A 26,414-nucleotide genomic window follows, 5' to 3' on the forward strand; every position below is an offset into this window, starting at 1 on the left:
CGCTGTCTACAACAAGAATAAATGTCATCTGTCCATTTGGTCCTGTGCAGCATTCAGCATTCAGCATTCTCAACAATGGGTTTTAACAGAAGCACTGATTCACTGGCCATATAAAGGGCCCCTATTCTCCCCTCTGGATCCCTCACACTGAAATAACACACACGCTCTGAAATTTGCACACACATACACGCTAAACAAACACTTACACACATACACACTCGCATAATGGCGGGACTCTTGTGCCGCTGCACAATGAAAGGGTTTTTACAGGATATCCAGGTCAATACTCTTTTGACGTTTACATTCACCCTTTAATGTGAAATAAACATACACACACAAAACATGGCTACAGACAAAGTATTTAGTCAGAAGAGGGCTTGCAAAAAAACTAGGCTGAGAGTGAAACCGAGAGATAGTGACAGAAACACACAGCGTTAATCCTCAGACATGCTTTTTAATAGGCTCAGCGCTAACAGATGTGTGGCAAATAGGGTTGGATCAACACCAAACTTTTGGTATCTGGTACCTTGGTTTCCATATTAAATCGTAAACAAAACATTGAGTTCATTTTTAAAGTACAAAAAATAAACTAAAACACATAGGAAATGCAAACAATGAACTCTACAATAATATTAAACTTTCCCCACACTTTGTAGATAATTTGGTACAAAATGTAAAGATCACTTATTTATTATGATTAATATTATCTTATGATTTAGGTACATCAAATTTTAAGAAATTAGATGATTTTCCTATCATTTTCATTTTTTTTAAACATTTAAGTGACAACTAGACTATTGAAAAACAGACATATTTATATATAATGTAAAAACTGATAGCGCAGGCTTATCCAGGTAACTGAAGTCAGCGCTACGCTTGCTAGAAATGCTTTTTCTTTGTGGAAGATTTGAAATTGGTGAACTAATAAAATATTAAAACTTAAATCAATATTTTGTGTAGGCTAGTTATTTAATTATGTCATCCGGGTATTGCAGACTCACTCTCGTTTCATACAAACGCAGCTGCTGCCAACGATTGTTTTGTACACTGTAATGGATTAGAAGATCAAAAACAGGTAGCCTACGATTTTAAAACAGTTTCATCTCAAATCAATATCCAAAATGCCATGTAATAAGTGGTATGAATGTACCATATCCCTTAAATGTCCATCTAGTTTAAACATGCCGCTTGCTAGCAGCCACTTTCTTTGTGGAAGCTTTGCATTAAGACCTAATGAAATATTTCAACTCAAGTCAATATTTCATGTTTACTTATGTGGCAAGCAGCCTTGCAATAAGCGGGATAATGTACATCCAGCCGGTTTCTGCGATAACAATTATAACATTATCCCTTACACAAAACCCACTTTAACAACATACAAAAAGTGAAATTGTCTTAATAAGCATTCCATATGGATTTGATTTCAATTAAATTTTGCTAAATGCATTAATAAACAAATTAGTGAATCTCAAATAAGCAACAAATTAACTTTTTTACATTTTACGTCACAATACTTAAACTCATGAACACATTGCCATATAGGTCAGGTACTGAAATTTGCACAATGATGATTGTAGTAATTTTTTTTTACCAGTATACCATGCAACCCTAGTGGCCAACACAAGAAATCTAAGGCAAGTGAGTCTACATTTTCCTCTCTTATCATGAAGAAAGAAATGGAAAAAGACAAAAGATCCCCCCCCCCCCCCCAATAAATAAATAAATAAATAAATAAATAATCCAAACCCACAGATTTTAGCTCTCTTTCCTGAATCTTTTGAAATTTCTGTGAAGAAGTTGGCTTGACTGGTGTGACAGCCCTGATTTTGACCTGAGGGGGATGTAGATCTTTAACAGCCAATGGGGCTGGCCTCTGATAAAAAGCAACCAATGGCAAGGGCTGACAGTAAGTGCTCGCCTGTGGCACAGAACATTCATCAAAGAGCTTTTATGAGCGGCAGAGCAGAGGCTGGCATGATCAAATTTAACAGACATGCCAAATATCTACAACAACCTCCCTGCCTCTGTATCTCTCTGATTGTCAGCGGACTCAACCTGCTCCATGTAACCTGACATTTACCTTTTATGTTTCGCCATATTGTTCTCTGATCCAGAAGGAATCAACAATCACATCATCCTGTCATCTCGATGTAGCTTTATTATTTATTATCCCTGTCTCAATAACACGTACAAAAAAGAACACAAATGAAACACACACATATACAACATACACAACAGTCCATGTAGCATCTGTAAACAGCTTGACATTAAAATGGAAAACTGACATAAAAAAATACATAAATTATAGCTCATGTCCAAAACAACAGCAAAAATATGCCAGATTTGTGTCAATCTGCCTGTCTCTTGTTAAAGGAGTGTGGCTATCTGCGTGCATGCAAATCAGCATGATTGGCAAAGAAGGGTTGAAGGATGAAGATGAGCAATCATGTCAAAATGACTGTCAACAAAACATTCAAATGCCGCAAATTTATGAAAAATGTGTCATTCAACTAGAGATGCACCGATTTCAATTTTCTATTTATTTGTAAGTGTGACCTGCCAATACCAGTTTTTGCCGATTCAGATTTTCTTTCAAAGAACTAGCCTATAATTGACAGCATAATATACAAACAAAAATCAATGCAAATTTTTAATTTGATAAAAAAATTAAAAAAGTAAAACAAACAAAACAACAGCACAAATAAATGCAATAGAATAATGAGAGATACGAAATAAACACAGTTTTAATTTTTCAGGTGGGTATACAGTATTCAGGTTAGTAATAATACAGAAATTAAAGAAATCAAATGTAAAATAACACTGGATAGTCTTCATTGTAAAAATTAAATGCAGATTAATGCTTACAATTAGTTACAAAAGTTATTCAGAGCAGAGAGTGATTTTCTTTGTCTTTTGTTCTTTTATTAACATGACAGACAACAGCAGGAATATTAGGCTGCTGTCACTTTAAGAGTTTGTGCACGGATCCAATGTACTGTTACACAACATGCGTTATCTTTCTCAACTAATTAGGTTCCAAAACTTGGACAAAACTGAATGAATACTCGGCAAGATGGATATTTTGACACTTCCGGTCCCTGGCCGGTCGATCGGTACATCTCTACATTCGACATCTTTCTTTATTACATGGCTTGGTTGAATTCTAATGTAGAATGCGGTCTGTTATTTCTTGATATCAGACCGCTGCTAAGGATAACACACCGTTGCCATGAAAAACAGGGCGTTGCTATGGACGCAGGATTCTAACCGTAGAGACGGAACGGACTATTTTCTTTAGCGGAAGCAATACAATCGTTTTTAAATCAATAAACTCCTTTTTAAATCAATATTTTGTGTCAAATTATTGATTTATTTGGTAGGTAGCCATGTAATAAGCGGGATAATGTAGAGCGAGGGGGTTGTTATAGCGAATACAACCCCTTCAGGCTGATTCAAGATCAGTCTGTCGGGGTTGTATTCACTATACATGGATTTCTCGGCGATGTCATCACTGCTTGTGCATGCAACCAGGAGGCAAAAGACCCGCGGTCTTCGTACCAGAGTAAAGGGTTTAGGCTAGTAGCAAAGTGGTGGTGTTGTCGCTAAGTCAAAATGCCAAGGAGTTGTTGCGTAATTTATTTACATGCAGGCCTATCTGTTGTGTTTTATCTGCTCATTTAAATTATACATGTTGTAATTCCAAATCTAGGCGAATGGAAGAGTGGGACAGAAGGAGGAAGTTGTATGTTATATTCTTTCATAATTTGACGAGCTGCACATGACCATAGCACGTAGTTGTATGCATCAAGGGATTTGTACGCTCTAATCATTTCTCTTGTATACACACTTGGTGTCTGAATAAGATAATTATATATATCAGGCCATACAATTGCTGGCCACTTCTTGTCATCCACAATCCAAAGATCGTCATGTATTGCGTAGGGATCCGGCAAGATCTCACCATTGCTGAGAGTACGTTTTTTTTAATATAATCGCCACGGTCGGAGGTACTAATGGCTTCCCACATAATCCATCGTCAAATCTTTGATTTACAGTAAAGTAACGTTATATGTGTCATGAAATGTTGCAGGTCGTAAAGTAACGTAAACAAGGTTAACTTATATAAAAGCAAATTCGGGCTCTATAGATGCTGCACTGCTAACATTGGCTATTACATTACTAACTTAGTCTAACATGATAATTCATACATGCATCACAGTATGTCCGGATTTTGATTCGTAAACAGTTGGACGTTTTACATAATGTTATATTAATATGAAACACAAACAAACAGATCCAACTCTGAAATTGCAGTTTATTATTGAGTCAACAAGAAATTACAAACAATGCGAAATCTACGTTAATTACAATGTTCTTTTACAGAACTCGGCATAACAGATAGCGGTTTTCTGCCTCCTGGATGCGCGCGCATCCGGTATTGTTTGTATACAAGAAACCCGTGTATAACAACCGCCTCGCTCTACATTATCCCTTACATAGATGCCACCCTTTAAATGTTTATAGAAACAATTATGGAGGCTAATTAAAAAGTTATTACAATGTTATTGTTATAAAAAAACTTAAAATGTTAAACTTAATTTAAATGTAGGTTGCACCTATACAAATCACAATTTTAAGAGATTTTTTTTCCTTGAGAAAATTTGCCATGTACTCGACACACATGCCAATTAATCAATATCGAATGGAATTTAATCGAAATAGGAACTGAATCAAATTGTAACCTTGTAATTGAACATTGAATCAAATCCTACAATTTATGTCAATACTCAGCCCTAATTTAAATTGTTTATATTATTATTATTATTACCAATATTAATAATAATAATGAGGATGAGGATGGAAGAATATAGGGCCCTACAGAGAGAGAGAGGGGTAACAATCATATACAGTGTAGCAACTATCACAGGGACTCCAATTAGCTGAGGTGAAAGGTAAAAACAAACACCAGCACTTTTTGAGGCACTTCTGAGTTCAAAATTGACTTCATCACATGATTGTGCCCCATGGCCCCTCCAGTTGGAGGCAGATCACACTTTCTTCTCTTCACGACTACAGCTCAGTGTTGCATGACCTCAGAGGTGCCAACACGCAGCAGGCCGCCCTGGCACCCGAACAAGAGATGATAGTGCTGCCATGCTAATGGCATCTTTTCAGATTATACTGGACAGACATGCAATTTGCCAAGCAAACCCTCATTATGCAGCAGGGCAGAGACAGAAGGGAGGGTCAGATATCCCGTTCCAGAGGTCTTATCTAGAGCCGTAAACAGATAAGAGCAGATGACTGCTGCCCTACTGCTCAACTTACAGGCAGATGCAGAGACAGAGGGGATAAACACGTTCCTCTTCTACAGAATGAGACACACACACACACACACCCTCCTAAAAATACAGATCTAATCCGTCCTGTAGAATAGGTGTCATTATACTGGCCATATCACTAAGGCACATGCATGCAAACACTTCCCTTTACAGGTACCATATAGATGTCTCAATATAGATGACAGATCTGAATATTTCATTGGTTGACATTTAAGAATTTCCTATTTTATTCTAGAGAACAAGACAAAATAAACCAATCAATCAATCAATAGTCACTGTACATACTGCTGCTACTCAGAAAGATAAGCAAGTTTTCCATTTCATTTTTTTCCAAATTATACCCCTGAGACTCTCTAACTATTAGCAATGACTTTTGCCTTAACAGAGTAAACAGACTCCTAATTATTGCTTATTAATAGGTAGTAAGGTAGTTGTTAAGTTTAGGTATTGGCAGGATTAAGGTATGTAGAATATAGTCATGCAGAATAAGGCATTAATATGGGCTTTATAAGTACTAATAAACAGCCAATATCCTAGTAATGTATGCCAATAAGCATCTAGTGATAATTTGACACTGAAATATAGTGTTACCAATTACCATACAGCCTATTCTATAAATATGTACAAAGCAAAAGACAAATATCACATTCTCATATTGATCTTGACTTTCCAATGAAGCTTTTGATTATGAATGGTTTTTGGTTTCTATCCTTTAATAACATGCAAATCTGGGATTGGTGTAAAAAATACTGTGTTGAAAACTGAATAAGAAATGATCCCTGCAAATACTGTTATTTGTGTAGTTATTAATCGTACATTTTTTCTAGATATATTATGGAAGAATTGATCATGCAGCCAGTGTGGTAACAAATACACCTTACATTAAATTATGTCATTCTGTTTCATTAGACAATTAGTTAATGCAGTTATAGGTTTCAGTGCCTAAAATCAGCAACCATGACTGCAGCACCTACTGCCACATGACAATGTTTTTAATCTATCAATGACAAAAACATTACGGCCCTGCATTTTTGTTTGAATAGTGTCACACCTCATGACTTTCTCATGCCCTTAACGGTTAACAGATATGTTATCTGATCTTCCTGGTTGAACAAGTACTGCTTCAAAGGTGCCCAAACAATCGTCATAAAAATACTTCTCTGACAAAATGCGTTCATGTGCAGGAAACCTCTGATTTCATAATTAATGTACATTTTAAATGTCAAAATTTAGGACTTATTTTCAGTTTATGCAAGTGAGAAAAGAACAGTTAAACTGGTTAAACTCAAGCATACATTACAAATAAGCTGTTTGATTAGCAGGGCAAACGTATATTTCAAGATGGTTTACATTTACATTTAAGTCACCATTAAATGAGATGAAGTGTTTTTCTGCGCGAGACACAACCTGTCACTCACATGAGATCACAGCAAGCAAACTACAACAATCCAATGATTCAATCAATTCCCCATGGACAAACTCAGGTCCCACCCTACATTATTTCTTGTTTGAAAGTAATCGCAACTTCCTCTTCATGCTGACTTTAAATACATGACACCAAATGCCATGTGGTTTGTAAATGGACGGTTATCGGCTATCAGTTCCAGCATGGGTAAAACTTCATCAGACATTGCATTCCCTGCAAATCTAGCATGACTGTAGTAATTTTAGTGCAGAGCAATGCCATTTTCCTACATATTGATTAGTCTTTTGAAAAGTAGACAATTAGCAATTTCCTTCTCTAGATTGATATTCTCTTGTCTTCTGGTCTGATGCATAAAAATGTTTGTTAAAAATGTTACAGCTATAGCTTGGCATGATTCACAAACACTAGCACACATTACCATTAACAGTTAAATAAACCCCTGTACAAATCTCTTTCACACACATTCCCATTCTTTATCTACCTACAACAAACAGAGTTCAACCATAAACAAAACAGAGAATCGGTAGGCATCCCAAATCACAAAGGCCCTGTAAGACCACCCAGACCTGTCCAGTAAAAGCATATGGCCCAATTGACCACAATGACATCAGGCTCCTTACTCTCATCTAACAGGCTTATCTCAGTCTCTTTCTCAGCTGATCTCTTCAGACCTGCAGTTTACCCTCATTCAAAGGGATTTTATGAGTCAGGCCACAGATACTTCTTGCTTTAGGGTGCAGGAAAAGAGAGATCTGGTCTGTTTGAAGCGATATAAAGGGCAGGCATGAGAGAGAGACGGCAGAGAGGCTTTATGGCCCTAGTGTAACTAAAGATGTTGAGAACTGAAAAAGTGTGTGTGTGTGTGTGGCCTGGATTAACAGCTGGGTGTTTAACTCAATAGGTGGGGAAAGAGATGAGACACAGACCTGCGTACATGCATTTTTCTCCAGCTGACGTGCAGTGGAAAACAGCTGTGCAAATGTGCATTCACACCACAAACACACGCAGGCTGGATGTGCAAGCTTTGAGCGACAAGCTCTCTTGAAAGGCAAAATTTAAATAAAAGATGTTATATAATACAAACGGGCAGAGAAACATTAAGAACTTCTGAGAGCCTTTGAGAATCATATTTAATTTGGCTTTTAACTGGAAACAATTTTTGCAGTCATTTAGATGTTTTTAAAAAACGTAAATGACCAATAGGACTTTTGATAGACAAAAAAAATTACGATCAGATAAGATCTTGGGAAACAGAAACTTTTCACATATCTGAAAGCTTCCTGTAATAAGATGTGCATAATAATAGCACCAGATCAATGTGTTAAAAAAAAACTCACACAAATCACCACCACATTCAGGTTGAGATTAACACACTCAGCCCATAAATTCTCATCATCTCCATCTTCTTCACTGCCGCCACTTGGGTTCCTCTCCATCACTTATGCTGTGATTTGTCATCTGTTGACTCCTTCAGCTGAGAAATCTGTCCACTTGGACCTCATTCAACTGATCTTCAAAATCACAAGATTGTCTGTGTCTCTCTCAGCGATTACTATCACTATTTACAACATGACACCGAGCCTCACAGGCAAAGGACAAGAATCAACAGCCAGAATATGAACTCACATCACATGACTGCAAATTGTTGGTACTTTCCTCATGCTTAAATTTTAGCATACAACTTACTGATCACAGCACAAAGTTATTTAATAAAACATATGATCAGTGATAATTACATGATCAAAACCATTCATCATTCCTCTCCAGCTGTACAAAAGCAGCAAGGCACGTCTCTTTCTGGAATGAGATGAATTTATGGTATTCACAAAAAAACAGGTTACCGCATCTGTCTGGCATTTCCACTATAATGAGCGATTCTATCTTACTATTAATGGCAAACATTAAAGACAAACACTGGAAATCAAGCCTGTTCCCACTCTGTTTACCACTTGGTTAGCACAGGAAGGTCAATTAAACATAAACCACTTAAAGAGAAGAATGCAGCCATAAGCCCTCAATACACTCATAGAGGAATGTGTTAATTATCAAATGCATCAGCAGGTTGCCATGAGTTGCAAAAATAAGCACCTGGAGATATTTTAACATTGTGACTGACCACACTGTTATTAGCAGAGGTTACTTACTGGTTGATATTGACATTTAAGCAATACCACTTGAGCAAAAGCGTTGTTGTTCTTATTATAAGCACGGATCTTTTAAGTCATGAATACCAAGAATTGTGTATTACATGAAACTACATAAAATCCCATGTTAGACCAACAAAATCCCCCTGATGTTGTTCCAGCTAGTCAAAAACAGTTGTCTGAACAAAGAATTGAACAATACTGCTGAAATGTTAAGGGTTTGTCAGTTCCCAGCATGCACTGCAGCATGCATAAATGATGCGGTTACTGTTATAGGATTATTGTTTTGCTGTTTGCTGACTTTTTCACATTAGTTGATTGTCACCTTGAGGTTTGTGTCATCTATGTTCTACAAACTAGATCCCATATATCTTTGCTTTGTAAGGTGATTGCACCTTCAGAAAAAAGATAAGTGTACTAAACCACAAGTGTGATGTCGCTTTTATACAACAGCACTAAAAACAACGAATTAATGTCGAGTAATTTGTTTCAAATAAAGAATGGTCAGAAAGCACATATATTTCTTCTCCGGCACCGCCAATGAAAATATTTCCACAAAAAACCCCCCAAAAAAAAAAAACCCAAAAATCAAGCTAGCTGGCTGTGCATGTCACCAAAAAATAATGTGCATACAGTTTATGTCATGTAAAAATGAACAGCCTATCAATTAAAGCAAACTGAAATACAGCAAATGGAGACTAGTTACTCTGGATTTTGTGACTGCAGAAAGGACAAATGCACAAGTGAAAATGTATTTATGTATGAGTAGGCATGCATATTGGAAAGCACTGCCCCCGTGATCCATTCATTTAGCCAAATCACATAATGGCTCATGATAGAAGAGAAACGTTACACCCAGATGTCAAAATGATCCTTCACCACGCTCGATAATTGTACTGAGAATAGGAGACCGTGTTTCTCTGGAAATATGAGTCTGAAATTTAATTATCCAGCCTTTGGAAAATGTAGGGCAGACAGAAGACAGCGCAATGATATAAAACTGCACTCAGTGGGTAACTAATGTCAAGCTCTGGGTTTAACTGAGTGAGCACAAGATACCGGAGCCGTAAATCAAATAAACACTATCTAGCCTTAGATAATTGCGCTTTTAGGAATGGTTAGAAAGAGTCCATGGCGCGCGCACACACACACACACACACACACACTAAAACCACCTGAATATAAAAACCAACAGTAATTGTTTCAGAATTAGATCAACCAGTGATGCTCTTTACATTGCACTTATTTTTTTCACAACGGTCACCCCTCAAAATATGTTAAAGCTAAACTTTTGCATGCAATAATAATCTACTGAGCATGCAATGCAGGGAATGCCAGTGAATCATGTTGTTTGCCAGTTACACAGATGGGAAAAGCTCAGTGCTGCCAAGTGTCTGCTGACTGCATTAAATCCTCTGATGAAAACACGCAACACGGTCGGAGATCAAAACATATGCTCAAGAATAAATTACGGCAACACATATAAGCTTCAATCTTACCCCGGGATCCAGTTATTTACGGATGACATTCGACGAAATCATTTAGCACCAATCCACAAGACCGAAATGCATGGTTAAAGATCCTCTGGTCCGCGACAGAAAGTGGCCAATTCAACACGAGCAGCCGCAAAGACACCAACACCAGATTCAGATTGAGCAGTAGCGTCTATCGCACTGGTTTCTCCGCCAACTAGCCCCGCCCCACTATTTTACATCAACACGGAAGCCTTCTTCCGATTGGCTCTCGGTTAGACTAGGACGCGCCTAGCGGCGCGTTCGACCAATCATTAAATAAAAGGGGCGGGACTTCGAGTTGGAAGTCATGCGGGCGGATGCGATGCATGACGTCAATCCTTTGTTACCTTGCCGACCCCTTTCATCTGAAACAGCAGATATCTAGCCAAAACATTGCGTATTAAATCATAAACATCTTGGTGCAGACTTTAAGAAGCTTGTTGCAGGGGGTTTTAATTTACAGAAAGCACTATTCAAGGCAAACACAATTGGTAGGCTATTATAATGAAGCAGGTGCATTCAGTTAAATTTCAGCATTCGGTTTAATTTTAATGAAGCAAAGACTATTACTTGCCGCATGGGTGTCCTGTGAAGTCATGTAATTTCTTTACGCTCAAAGGCTTTATAACGACTCCATCTGGCTAGACTACAACTGAGATTTATGACAGAGCAACTGTACATTGCTATCCAAATGGCCAAGCGTCGTTCACAAAAACCGTGCATGTATGTGCATGTGGATCGCAGTCAATTCTCCACAAACCATAATAAGCCATTTAATGATATGCGGCTTTATAACTTTCCACCCACCAGCCAATCTGCTGTCGGCTGTCAAAACCCCCAGCTTCAAATACCGCACTGCTTCTCGGCGGAGAAATCCCCGGTGACATTTCGAGACAACGCCTTTGATATTCAGCAAAGGTCACGGACATACATTTATATCATTTTCCCCCCGAGAGGATCAAATGCGAAGTCTGCAGTCTGCCTTCTAAAAGGCCCTGAAACAACACCAAGTGTCCATAAAAATGCAGCCTATGCTTTAGAAATGCTGAATATTTGCTGAGAAAACAAGAACATTGCGAGCAATTTGTGAGGAAATACAACACATCACAGTTACAAGAACTGCAGCTAAATATCCATTCATTCATGAGGATTCAGCATTCAGTAGCCCCAAATTAACATTTAAATAAATGCAACTCACATAAAGCGGATTTTCGGTGTAGCTTATTTAACTATTGTTTTTTTAAGCACTGACGTCAATCCCGTGTTTTGGCCTAAAGTAGAAGGCCAAGTGCTTATTAACCATCTCTTTCACACTAAATGAAATAGAGAGCTGACTCCTTTGTTGCTTCATAAGCCTGATGGAAAAGATGGATAGTAGGCTAGCCTAAGCAACCGTGCACAAAATCAGTACAGTTATCATTCAAATGTTGTACTTACTCTCCGTGGATCATAGCATTATACATTGCGCAGAACATCGTATTGGATTAGCATTATTTGGATTCGGTGTTTTGATTTTTTTTTCCCTAGTGTTGTTGGTCTGCGTTGCCGAATCAGTGTTGCTGTCTGCGGCAGCAACTTCCGGCGCATGCGCTACAGCGCTCGCGTCACAGACAATGGCTGTGGTCCAAACATTTTCTTTCTTACATGGATAACATTTAACGCAATTTAAAAGAACACAGGGGCAAAACCAATCACATTCGCACACAAATGTAAATATTTGTGTCAAATATAATTATTTCTGCAAAAGGCAGTTTTTGAAGGCGTTTTTGTCTCCAGCCAATCCCACAAATCTTCCCTGAATCTAAGTATGACATATTTACTCTAACTTCAGAGCTGAGTATTCTTGTAGCATCATGTCTTGCACGCATTTACGCATTTATTGTTGCAATAAATCACGATAGTCTTATCTAATGTTTGGCCCTTTTCTTCTCGCTATGTTGCTGTGACTGCAAAGATTTATCATTCTCTACAAACCCATGATAGCTCAGTGCAGCTTGGTGAATGTCATTTGTGAGATTATTATCCTCTTTTTTAATTACTCTCTGAGACAGAAAAGTGACAAATTATATTTTAGTAATTGTATTAGTTCATCCAGTTACATAATCTTTAGCTCTATCAGAAATAATAGCTTGAAAAACATAATGACAACAAGTCAATAATCATATTGTCTAAGGAGGGATTAACCCATTTCATTAACTAAAAGATTTACCTTGATGGTTTTCACTGATCTGTAAGGGAAGTTAATATAGGTAGAATAACAACCAAACACTCAGTTCATGCTTTGCTAGAAGCATAAAACACAAACACTTTTTCTTAACATTTTTTATTCTAGCATATTCTCACTTACTTAGTAAGTTTACCCTTGTGGTACAATTATTAGAGTATAACGTTAAAATATGCCCACTGGTGTCAATTTGTTCCTACATGTTATGTAAAAAGAGAACATCGCTATCACAAATACAGACTATTTACATATACTAGCAACACAATAAATAGGATACAAAATAAAGTTTCACCGAAAAAAAAGAATAATGCAAAAAAACTTAGCAAAACTTGGAAGACTTTTTGGTAGACGGGGGGACAACTGCATCAAGTGCTTTATATATAACAATATAATATATAATAACAATATATATAACGCTCCTTATCCATTGATGTGCTGCAGCCAGACAGATATGTAAACCCGTCAGATTTGTTATTTGTTCGCAAATTTAATTACGTAGGCTATTTTTTATGATAATGTAATCATAATTACAAAGCGCTCTGAATTAAACGATTCAGAGACACGCTTGGTCATTCCAGAAGTAAATATGGAGTTTGACAGTTGCACTTGAAACCTCATCATACATTACCGGACTCGACAGGTAGGCTATTACCAAATAGTCCATGATATTTCAAAGACTTTCAATCTGGAAAGAAAAAAAAACTGTGCTTAAACGTCCTATAGGTGAGAAAATAGCTGTGGGAAATAAATAAAAATTGACATTTGCTAGAACTCAACACGACAATTGCACTCTGTTCGCCATTTTGCCGGAAGCCTTCTTCTTCTTTTGTTGATTTTTGCTGAAACGCAAGCGGAGTGTGTATATCGTCACCTACCGGTCTAATATGCAATCTGAGTATAAACACAATTCATAGGTGTAAAGTATCACATTTGTGTGTTAAAACGAAGGATCCACATTAGAGGACAAGAAAAACTATTAAAACTGTATTTTGACAGACAAGCCTAAACATGAAACGCACTAGCAACCTGATCCTAATACATTTTCCCTATCTCTCCTAATATTCTTTACCTTACCCCTTTAAAATGCAGTAAATTCAACTCTTTCCTCCTAAATGTCCACTTTCATACACCCCATGTGAAGAATTAACCCTTTGTGTCCCAGGCCAGCACGTACTCTACTGGCAAATAATAATTTATGCTGTTTCTCAAAATAATGTTCTTATCAAAGAAAGAGATGATATATATATATATAGATAGATAGATAGATAGATAGATAGATAGATAGATAGATAGATAGATAGATAGATAGATAGATAGATAGATAGCCTCTGACTCCATCTCACACAAGCCCTGTCAAAATATTTCTCACGTCATTTCTGTTCCCACATTCCAACAATGCCTCCACACATCAAACTTTCAGCTTGCCATATATTTATGTACGTCCTATATGCTTTCGATTATACTTGACATCCTCCATACACGCTGCACTATGGAAAGCATTTCAGTTACAACAGTGGAGCCCATCAGTCACTTGACATTTAAAATGCTCTCCCCATCACATTTTTCACATCTCATTTTCCATCTGCACACTCCTGCTACATGTCCTGTATGCTGACACCTAAAACAGCTTAGGATCGGAGGAATGATATTTATACGTTTTCGGGAAGTCATCCCTCAGACTGAATTAAAACACTCAGTCTATCTTCAGTAATTCCTTCCTTGATCCTGAACAGACTCATTGCTTCCCACTTTACTTCTTTTAAGGTTTAAACCAACGTCTCAGCTGAGATATTATTTCATGTTCATTATGTCAAGTTTTCCATAGGCAGGAAGCACAATATATGTATCATATCAGTCATCAGCCAATATTTTTATTTTTTTTAAGTGCCCACTTATGCTGTTTTAAATGTTCTTATTTTGATTTGGAGGTCTTCGACAATAGGTAAAATATCACTTTAATTTTTTCATAATATACACTGCACATCACCTCTTTTCTTACAGTGTCTGAAAACGGTTTGTTCAAAGATTCAGTCTCTCTAATCCCCCCCTTTCCGAGAGCCTACTCTGTTCTGATTGGTGGTCAGATGGCCCAGTCTGTTGTGATTGGTCTACCGCTTATAGTGTGTGTCGGAAATTAAATGCCTGATACACAGTGATACGAATGATGGCGTAGGTTTTTCTGTATAAATTCCATTTCCAAGTCCACATCCTTTTGAAGCGCATGCAAAGCAGATTCGCAGTGCTGAAAACAGTCTCTTCTCGACATGTCAACAATACGAACCAAACTCTTCCAGGCCTCAGCTACTAGGCCTACTACAGTTTTTGAAGGCGGGTCAAAATAGGTGTTGTTCGTTGTCAGCCAATGAAGACCATAGGCTGGCATTATGCAAATCTGTTACATTGCTACGTAGGTTTGTAACAGGAAGGAACTGAATTTCCCTCCTTCCCTACTTTTCTGGTTCCACTTGTTAAAAGTCATACATTTTGAACACTCAATGTGTGGTCCTGCAAGCAACCAGCGACACCATCAGACAACATATGTAGGACCACTGCCGTTTTAAAACAGCATTTGATAGAATGAATAATGATATTTATGCTTTTCAATGCACATCCTCTCAGAAACTTTTCATCATGATTATCATTACCAAGGCATTGTGTGATTCATAGTAGGCAGAACTGTGTGGTGATCAAGACTAATTATTCTCATCTTTGCCATTTAGAAATAAGAAAACACTGGTTCAGACTAGGCCATTGAACATGCTCGAAAATCATTTCAGGGTCACAAGGCTTTCTCAAAAGAAAAAGCCATTATGTGCACAGGAATAATGAAATATAGAAATCTTGAGCTTGAAGCTCAATTATTAAGGTTATGATGGCTGATCCTAGACCAGTAGAAAAGTCATTTTTTCCACCCACAGAGCCTCAGGCAGCTGAGGGGAAGTGCTCAGCAGTGTGCTTCATCACACAATAATACAACGTTAATGACACAGGATGGTGTCTTTCTTTGGCCCTGAAAGACTTCAAGACAGGATGTTTAAGGAACGGTGGTCCTAATTATGCTTTTTATGCCCAACTCTGACGTGATTGACTGTTTCAAAGGAGATGCGTTATTGATCCACTTCACAGACAAGTTGTATTGATTGCGAAATCCTGACAGAGTATGATTTTTCTCCCTCCTCTTACTTTCTCCGTCTTTCTCTCTCCCGCTCCAGTCAGAGAGCGAACTTAGAATCAGGGCTGGAAAATATGACCTCTGGGTGCTTTTTAAAATGATTCTCTCCAAAGCGTTTTGATGAGGATGTGACAGAGGATGCCCCAGCTGCGTTTCTTTGTGTGCTGTGCTGCAATCATGTGTAATGGCTGAGCAAGTCTGTGCCTGAGTAGCAGCTACCCAGCACGGCTCGGCCAGCTCCTGTTATACGCCTGTCGTATACTCAACATCTCTGCAGCTTTGTTTTTCCTCCTTGCCTGCAGAAAGGTTGTAGTGCTGTGCTGTAACTGCAGGACATATTTATCTTTGTGCGTGTGTGAGTGTGTGTATCTGTCTCCACTGCAAAAGATGAGGAGAGACCTACTGGAATATATGTACAAGACCTGTCAGAACTATTTTCGTTATAGTCAACTTCTCTTATTTGTTTAACCATTTAAAATGATTCCAAGCCAAGACCAAAACCTGCATATTTACAAATCTTACAATGAGTTTTTTGTTTTGTGACATTTTAATTATGACACTCAAATAAATTATTTTAATTTATTTAACGTATTCAGCCCTTGTTCCTCAGAGGCTCTGTTCTTTTCTGGATAAAAACCACATAGTTAAAGGATGAATATTCAGATGGTCATAAGACTTATGTGAAAATGAAGACTAAGAATTTAGGGGTAAATTACCAGGATTCAGTTTCCAGGAAGACAAAGACACATAAAATCCCACATGACACTGGCCAGAAAAGGTCATCTCACACAGCTCATGCAAACAAGGAGTCTTTTAAGAGAAGAGAACAACAATGCCATATATAGTATTTATGTGTCCACGGTATGCATAATAGCACTATAGGCTGTAATGGGTGGTAAAGGAGTTATTACTAAAAAAGTTCCATGTGGAAGCATGTCTATAGTTTGCTAATGGTGACCTACTTGTGAAGTGGAAAAAGATTTTGTGGTTGCATGAGACCTCAAAATTACAGATGATGTGTGTGTTGTGGATGTAACGCATGGCCACATCTTGAAAAAACCTATAGTGAAGAATGATGGGGACTGCATTTCTTCAGCAATGACTGGATATCTTGTTAAAATAGAAGGAATTGCAGTGAAATACTGCAATGTTTCCTTGTGCTAAAAGAAAAGCTTGCAAGAAGGTTCAACTAATGTGAGAACAAAGGTGGTAGTTAAATCCCAGTTTCTAGTTATTCAACACAATCTCATAGCAATTTGTAACTATTTAACGTTTTGGCGAATTGATGGCTAATTCGTTTCATAGGCTATGCTATGCTTATGCCCCAGTGACAGTTTTGTTTAGGGGTGGACCTTCATGCAATCGTACATTTCAAATCATATGAATTCAAATGAAATTACCACCTCGTAAAAGAGTTACGTTATCCCATAAGATTGGGTTACGTTATCTCATACAGCAATAATAATAGTAGGCCTATAGGCCTAATTATGGCACCAAAGATTTTGATAAATAGGATAAAGGTCCTGCAAAATGTCTCTATGACATTCATTTGTAATTAACGAATACCTAATTAGTGCTTTAAAATACAAATATCACAGAATAAATGTTGGATTCGCATTTATCTATACGGCTATAATTTTCCTTGCATCCTGAATGTGTTGGGTTTTGCAAGTTTTCTCTGAGCTGAAATGCTGACAGATTGTGAACCACCTGATATCCTTTCTTCTCCCCAGTGGAAAGCATTTTTCCGCTCTGCGCTACTCCTGGTGGACTGGCTTTTGATGGGAGATGGAAAAACACATCTGTTCTCTCTGATTTTACCTGAGCGGATGAAAACAAGATCAGCTGCTCTGATTGGGGATCATATTCTCAGCTCTTGGTCCTAATAGGCTCCTTTTATCCTTTTACGTCTCTTTCTAGAACAGTGATTCTCAATCTTTTTAACTCTGTCTGTCAAAGTAAATATTAAAATATTCAGCCATCCTACACGCTATAGTCCTTCTTTTTTAACTAGCTGAAATGATAGCAAAGGTTCTTGCTTTTTATTAACATAAGCTGTTGCGGTCTGTCTATAATTCAAATATTAATAATTAATGAAGACTAGGCAGTCGCGCGTTCGTCGCGGCGCCTGAACAGTAGATGGCAGTAGTGTGTAATAAGATTCATCACTCCAGTTCACGCGATAGAAGCAACATGTCTGCGCCCTGAACACATGTGTAAATAAAAATGGAGAGTAGAATAACCTTACCCAAGGGTTAACATAAGCAAAACGTTTTGAAAGTATCCACTTGTGCAGTGGAAACGGATTTCAGAAATGACCTTACGGCTTTGCGAGACGTTTGTACGCAGATCTCTGCTATCTTCAACGATCCGCAAACTGACAGCAGCTCCAGAACAAGCGCCACTGTATCTGCGAGTATCAGGTGATTTGCAGATTATACACAGTTTGTTTACTGTACTTGTATCTTGTATCTGATTTTTTGAAGAATATGCTAGACGTCAAACTGGTTGTTTTTAGTTTTATTCGCCACCAGAAATAAAACAAAATTCATAGAAAAACAATAACTTCAGCCATGTAATAGCTTTCATTTTACCTGTCGCTTGTCCTTTATTTGTTCACTTCACAGGTTGCTCGGTTTTTCGTCCACAGACAGTAAGGAAATGTCTCTTTCACTGTACTCCGGCCAGTTTGGTGTCTTCGGATGCTTTTTTGGACAGATTGCAGAAGGGGAGACCGGTTGTGTCCGATGAGGGTCTCGGTCATCACCCTGTCTCGGTTTCATCGGACAGCGGTAATTATATCTCCAGCCCTTCTCAAAGCTTCAAGACTGTTGTTTTAGAGATAACATGTGGAAAACACAGCTCTTTGAATCTTATCTTAACGGATTTTTATGATATTATAGCCTAGTCGTTAAACTAATTTTGTGTGTGACTGTGTATGTATGTATGTGTGTATATGTGTGTGTATGTGTGTGTATTTTCTGCTCTCAGGTCATCAAATTTCCTTATTACTAAAGGAACCTGATCAACCTGAAAATGCCAAATCTCTTAAAGTGGCAATAGTGGGCTCACCGAATGCAGGGAAATCCACACTGACCAATCAGTTGCTGGGTCGGAAGGTGATATTATACTATATGGAAAAACATAAACAACTATCCCTTTAAAGGAACACTCCACCATTTTTTCATATTAAACTATGTTATTCCCTTAACTAAGATGAGTTGATACATACCTCTCTCGTCTCAGTGCGTGCAATCAATCGCTCTGTCGCGAGGCGACACTTTGATAGCACTTAGCTTAGCGTATGTATGGCGGAATAGCACTGCGCAGTAAAAAGTCACGCCTGAAAAATCCTCTCCCTCTCACTTCTGTCATTAGAACCAATGTGACTTTTTACTGCGCAGAGTTGAAGTGCTCCCAGTGCTATTCCGCCATACATTATAGTTATCCTTTTTACCCGCTTAGAAAAGCGCCACGTTTTATTGTGTGTCACCATACTTGGTCGTGTAACTACTCGTGTAACTGTATTTAAATAGGGAAAACGTGAAGGTGTTTGGTCGCTTCTAACTTCATCTCTGTTTGGTCCCTAATGAATGAACTGGGCTAAGCTAAGTGCTATCAAAGTGTCGCCACGCGCCAGAGCGATTGAGTGCACGCACTGAGACGAGAGAGGTATGTATCAACTCGTCTTAGTTAAGGGAATAACATAGTTTAATATGAAAAAATGGTGGAGTGTTCCTTTAAGAACTTATATATTTTGTCTTAACTGTTAGAACACTATTTTCTTACAGTTGTTTGCGGTTTCTGAGAAAGTGCACACAACAAGAGCACGTGCTGTCGGCGTCCTGACAGAGGATGACACACAAATCGTAAGTACCTCTTCTAGCCCATGCTAAATGTCCAAATAAAAGTCTAGTCTGTTTAGGAAATATCTGTTTGATTCGCATTTTCTGACCATCTTTTTTATCAGATTCTGTTGGATACCCCTGGCCTCACCACACCAATAAAGGCTAAAAGGTGAGTATGTAGTAGAGCAGTTTCTTAATAACATTAGGTGAAGTGTATAATTGTTTGCATGTTAAAAATACTTTCTCCTGTCCCAGTTTAATATGCAGACATCTACTCAGAAACTAATCTTGATTGTTTGTTATGTGTTTAACAGACACCAGCTGGAGAAATCACTCCTAGTGGATCCTTTTGAGTCACTACAAGAAGCCGATCTAGGTAGCAAAAACTTAGTTTTCTTGTTTATTTCTTAGTCTGTAAAAAAAAAGAAAAAAAAGAGGACACAAAGTCAGTATCCATCTTTGTGTGATGGTAATGTCATGTTGTTATTAGGGCTGACCTCTAGTAGTCAACTAAATGTTAGTCGACGAAAAGAGGTGTAGTCAACCAAAATTGTATTTGTCGGTTAGTCGCAGAAAAAAAAAAAACCTCACTCACGCGGAAATTCACTCCACGAGGGACTGACATATCATTAACGGCGGGTCAATGTGGTAATTACAGTATGCCAGGCAGGAAATCTAAACGTTCGCCTTTCATCCATCAACCTCAAATATGGCTTATCATGTGAAACATGTAAGTAGTAGCAACTTTACTTAGCTGCTTGCTCTAATGTTAACCTAGTTAAATTTGCACTATTATTAAGGTGATGATACACAGGGCAACTTTTTTGAGCAATGTTGCTTGGGCACTTTCCCATTGAGAATGGGCAACAAGTATCTGGATACTTTAGATCGGTCGTGGGCCCTGTCTCTCACTTGATGGCAACATTGCTCAAAAAGTTGCCCCTTTAGGCGCCTATCCAAGTGTTTGTGTTGAGTGTGGAAGCTAAAGTATTAGCCGGCACGATCACTTTCATTTTTTCCTGATAACAGCAGAAACAACTTAAAATACTCAGTCATTTATGGTCTTTCAGATAAGAGTAATAAATCATTCGAAATACACCCACGATAGCAAACCGATGTGCTTTGTAAAATAAGGAAAACAAACAGGATGTGCTTTCTGCCGTCTCGGTCTCCGTGAACTGGAGTGCGTCACAAAAATGAACCGAAACTCAGCGTATGCTACTTGCCTCACAGACATGATAAATATATCTATAGAAATGTCTACTTTTAAACAAATCAATTCAAATCTAAAACAAATACTCTCTGCTTATGTAATCCGTATGAAAGGTGCATTCGAATAAACACTTGTTTATTAATAAATAATTAAAATTATGTATATTTTGTCATTTAAACATAATGTTTATTAAAATGCTAAAAAAGGTCAATTTCAGCTTAGATAGGAGGGCCTTTGAATATAGTCTTGGACGAAGACGGGCCTTGGAGGAAAAAAGATTTGAGAACCACTGGATTATGACTCATGTGCTGCATCTTCTTTTTCTCCATTTCTCCTATGTATTCTCAGTGGTGGTGTTAGTTGACATGTCTGATAAATGGACCCGCAGTAAGCTGGACTACGAGGTGCTGAAGTGTCTGGCCCTGAATTCTGATGTCCCTGCCATCCTTGTCCTCAATAAGGTATTAGCTATGTCATTTTGTATTGATCTCTCCCAGTCTGGAGGAAATTACCACCGCTTTGTTTTTCTGGATGTCCCATCTCTCGTCTGACAGAGAGAGGGGGGTTGTATTGCTGCAATTGCTATCACAGAAATGAATGTCACTTTCACACTCAATGAATGATTTACATCTGGGCTGGTGCACTTAGAGGTGCTTTAAAATAGATGATAAAGCAAAGCATCGACTTTTAATGCACAGGTGGACCTTCTGAAGAACAAAACGCTGCTGCTAGACATCACGGCACAGCTGACTGAGGGGGTGGTGAATGGAAAGAAGATTAAGATCCGTGGCGCAGTGAAACAATGTATGAAATTAGCAGCTGAACCCTGCAGCAGACATGCTGAAAAAACTCTTTCTGAGAGCACGCAGGACGAGGTGTCTCAGGAGGGTCAGGACAAAGACAGACTGAGCCAAGAGACGCTGAAGGCCCTGAGGAGCCGCAGGGGGTGGCCACATTTTAAGGACGTATTCATGTTAAATTCTCTTGACAGAGAAGATGTGGAAACATTAAAGGTTAGAGAACACATTTGAGACAACAAGAAAATGACATTTGCTTTAAAACCAAGAACTGACATTTTAATCTCAAGCCTTCATTTGCCTGTGTTTGAACATTTGTGCAACAGAGGTACCTGTTCAAAGGTGCAAAGCCTCGCCAGTGGCAGTACCACAGTGAAGTACTGACCGATCAGGGTCCGGAGGAGGTGTGCAATAACACCATCAGAGAGAAACTACTACAGTATCTCCCTAAGGAGGTGCCGTACACTATGTCGCAGGTGGGTTATGATTTGTGGGATATACACTTCTGTTCAAAAGTTGTTCAAATGCTGCATTTATATAATCAAACATACAGTGAAATTGTATAAGTGTATTTTTGAAGAAATGTAATATGAAATGAACACCAAATCAGCATATTATTAGAATCATAAGGATCATGTGACTGAAGACTGGAGTACTTATGTTGAAAATTCAGCTCTGCCATCACAGGAATAAATTACATTTTAAAATGTAGTCGTAATTGCTCGTTTCTGATATTCTCATTTTCTTGCTCTGGTCTGTTTTTTCATCAATAATTTGTTGTTCTCCTGTTAGCAAACACACATCTGAGAGCATAAATGCTCAGGAGAACATTCCAAATCATTGAAACTGGATCATATCTATTTTAACCCCAGTATGATTCTCATTATTTATAAATTTGGAATTTCTTCACAAAACTTATATCCGTATAGCCATATACAGTGCAATGCATAAGTGAATACACCCATGCTAAAGTTGACTAAAAAGAGGAATAAAAAATCATATTTTGGAAATTGAACTTAATGCCTTAATTTAAAAAATTAGGAAAAATCCAACCTTTAAGGACACCAATTTTCTTTGTGAATGAATAATGTATCGTAAATAAATAAATGTTCTTCCTTAAAATACATGGTGCATAAGTGAGTACACCCCTATGTTAAATTCCCATAGAGGCAGGCAGATTTTTATTTTTAAGTATTTTTTAATTTTTTTTTTAGGATACTATGCATCCTGATAAAGTTCCCTTGGCCTTTGGAATTAAAATAGCCCCACATCATCACATAGCATTCACCATACCTAGAGATTGGCATGATTTTATTTCAGTTAGCCTAAAAGCTAGTTTGATTTGCATTGAGAGATGATCTTATGGAAAGTACCCCATGCCAATCTCTAGGTATGGTGAAGGCTATGTGATGATGTGGGGCTATTTTAATTCCAAAGGCCAAGGGAACTTTATCAGGATGCATAGTATCCTAAAAAAAAATAAAAAAAAAATACTTAAAAATAAAAATCTGCCTGCCTCTATGGGAATTTAACATAGGGGTGTACTCACTTATGCACCATGTATTTTAAGGAAGAACATTTATTTATTTACGATACATTATTCATTCACAAAGAAAATTGGTGTCCTTAAAGGTTGGATTTTTCCTAATTTTTTAAATTAAGGCATTAAGTTCAATTTCCAAAATATGATTTTTTATTCCTCTTTTTAGTCAACTTTAGCATGGGTGTATTCACTTATGCATTGCACTGTATATCCGTCTGTCCATCCTCCAGAATATTTTCTACTTCTCAAAATATGAATTAACATTTTTGTATTATTTCATGTTTGCTGGAATGTTATTTTGGTCTTTTTACAGCAAATTGAAATCTGGAAGGAGTCTGAGGATGGGGTACTCAACATATCCATCAAACTATACGTGAAGAAAGACACTCATATGGTGAGCTCTCTCATTCCTTCTATGTTTTCTGGGGGAAAAAGGCTAGTTTCCCATGCTGCTGTTTTTACCATCAGGGAACCGTAGTTTTATGGTTTTTACGGTTTTACGGTTTCTCTCTAGCTGAAGAAATGGTAACATTATTATACTACATTATAAAGTGAAACCTTTTATTCTTTCTTTCTTGCAGAAAATGGTTATTGGTCCTGGAGGTCAGTTGATAACCAGAATAACCCAGGAAGCTGAAAATGACCTAATGAAGATTTTCTTGCGTAATGTGCGTTTAAAAATCTCGGCGAAGCTGCAGAAGTGAGGTTCACAGTTCAGACGACGAAGGTCAGAGCCTGATGCATACAGAGGGATACGGAAACATGAAAAGTGATTTAAAAGTGAAGAAATGGACTTGAACTGAAAATCTATTATATTTTGGGTTATAATGTGAGGTTGATCTCAACAGACCCCCCTCATTTCTCTAAACTGAAATACAAGTTGATCAAAGCCACATTACATGGTTTTCATAATTATTTCAGTTACAATTTCAATAGCAAAATTGTTGTATCACAGCTGCCTGTGCCGGTTATATATCTTGCTGCTTTTGATGTATAAAAATGTCTTTATATTCATAAATGGCTAAAGTATAGAATCACATAGTTCTGCTTTGAGGGTCAGGACAGGTTCACTTTCTCTCTTCACTTTTTATTTTCTGGAAGCAAGGGCTGACCTTGTTTTTTGTTCATCATTATTCATTGTCTTTAGTGTGGTCAGGCTGTTATCTGTAGTGGAGTCTTGCTGTTTAACTGCAGGTCTTACGTAAGACCATTACACTGGCTTGAAATCACTCATCTGCAGGCCTGGCTTCAGCTGGGCCACAGGACTGTGAGAGGGGGCTGGACCGTTGGGGTGGGACTGGAGCCGGGGCTGCTCGTCCGTGGCTGTACATGCTACTTACTGCAGCAAAGTGGAACTGTTTTCAATTATTCAAAGCGTATGTGATATTACATTTTTCATCAGTTGAGTAAATTCATGCATCAATTTTAGTCAGTGGTAAATGTTTTGAGTAATAAAGAATAGGCAATAAAGTTCTCATGTTGCTGGACTTCCTGTGTTATGTTCACTTTATCTACAGACGGCAGAAGTCAATGCTTTTACAGCAGGTAGACAAACATATACACCAATATTATGAATATACTGACACACGGAGTTGATGGAATAATCTCATTCATTCACTGAACACATTTAATTGTGTAAATCTCATTTGTTTTATTATGATACACTGCCATTCAAAGGTTTGATCTTTTTTTGTAAATGTTTTTTGAAAAAAGTCTCTTATGCTCACCAAGGCTGCATTTATTTGTTCGAAATACAGTAAAACAGCAATATTGTGAAGTATTATTACAATTTAAATGGCTGTTTTCTATTTGAATATAGTTTAAAATGTAATTTCCTGTTATGGCAAAGCTGAATTTTCAGCATCATTACTCCAGTCTTCAGTGTCACACAATCCTTCAGAAATCATTCTAATATGCTGATTTGCTTTTATTTGCTATTATTATCAATATTGAGAACAGTTGTGCTGCTTAATATTTTTGAGGAAACAATGATAATTTTTTTGATGAGTATTCTTTGATTACTAGAAAGTTCAAAAGAACAGCATTTATTTGAAATACAAATCTTTAAAAAAATTATAAATCAATCAATCAATCACATTTATTTATATAGCACATTTAAAAACAGCACACGTTGGCCAAAGTGCTTTACATACAGCCCAGCACATATAATCTAAGATTATAAAACAAAGTATAAAAGAATTACAAACATTTTAATGACAATCAAATGCAAGAGAGAAGAGATGAGTCTTTAAATATGTTTTAAATGCATCAAGGGTGGCACAAGATCTAACATGGAGGGGTAAACTGTTTCATAAACAAGGAGCTGCAACAGAGAAGGCCCTGTCTCCTTTTGATTTAAGTCGAGACTTAGGAATGGTTAGCTGAAACCTTTGTGCAGATCTTAAAGGCCTAGAGGATGTATGTTGCTGAAGAAGTTCACTAATGTAACTTGGTGCCATCCCATTTAAGCCCTTAAAAACAAATAATAACATCTTATACTTAATCCTAAATTTGACTGGAAGCCAATGAAGGGATGCTAGTACAGGTGTTATACTCTCATATTTCCTAGTCCCGGTTAAAAGCCTGGCAGCAGCATTTTGAACCAACTGTCTGCAGACGTGAAAGTGATGCATGAGAAATACCATAGTACAATGAATTACAATAGTTCAATCTGGACGTAATAAAAGCATGCATAACTTCCAAATCATTAAAAGACAAAAAAGGTTTCAATTTCGCTATATTCCTTAATTGGAAGAAGCTACCTCTAACCACTGAATTTATATGCTTATGAAACTTTAACTTGGCATCAAAAAGAACTCCAAGACTCCTAGCTTGATTATGTATTTAAAAAGGCCTAATTGATTAATTATATGTTTGGTAGAACTCGGAGGGCCAAACACTATTACTTCAGTCTTTGATTCATTCAAGTGGAGAAAATTAGCTGACATCCACTCCTTAATATCATTAAAACAATCAAATAGAGACTGTAAGGCTGAATTATCCCCCATTTTTATAGGTAGATAAAGCTGAGTATCATCGGCATAAATATGATAATATACATTATGTTTCTTACAAATATCAGCCAATGGAAGCATGTAAATAGAAAATATTTCTATAAATATCTTTACTGTCACTTTTTGATCAATTTAATGCATCATTGCTGAATAGGGGTAAATAAAAAAAACATCATA

The 26,414-nt window shown here is 37.5% G+C and overlaps 2 protein-coding genes across 6 annotated transcripts in view; one reads left to right on the forward strand and one right to left on the reverse strand.

Moving 5' to 3' along the window:
• Positions 1–18,556, reverse strand: part of fam222ba (family with sequence similarity 222 member Ba) — a 61,590-nt gene extending 43,034 nt beyond the window's left edge. For 2 of the 5 annotated variants that reach the window (XM_084114877.1, XM_084114873.1), the window contains exon 1: positions 11,864–13,458. The gene's annotated coding sequence lies outside the window, so the exon portion shown is untranslated. Of the gene's footprint in view, positions 1–10,411; positions 10,648–11,863; positions 13,459–18,416 lie in introns of those variants that run through there. The other 3 variants (XM_084114874.1, XM_084114875.1, XM_084114872.1) reach the window with 3 other exon arrangements.
• On the forward strand, positions 18,006–24,710 carry eral1 (Era-like 12S mitochondrial rRNA chaperone 1). The gene is made up of 11 exons (XM_084114878.1): positions 18,006–18,245; positions 18,450–18,614; positions 18,814–18,941; positions 19,614–19,691; positions 19,793–19,839; positions 19,985–20,046; positions 21,232–21,344; positions 21,582–21,896; positions 22,007–22,156; positions 23,537–23,617; positions 23,805–24,710. Exons 1-11 carry the CDS (start codon positions 18,137–18,139, stop codon positions 23,925–23,927), a joined length of 1,371 nt encoding a protein of 456 aa, XP_083971004.1. The 5' UTR covers positions 18,006–18,136; the 3' UTR covers positions 23,928–24,710.
• The last annotated feature ends 1,704 nt before the right edge of the window (positions 24,711–26,414 follow it).

This window comes from Abramis brama (genome assembly GCF_963993115.1).
Source record: "Abramis brama genome assembly, chromosome: 5".
NCBI lineage: Eukaryota > Metazoa > Chordata > Actinopteri > Cypriniformes > Leuciscidae > Abramis > Abramis brama.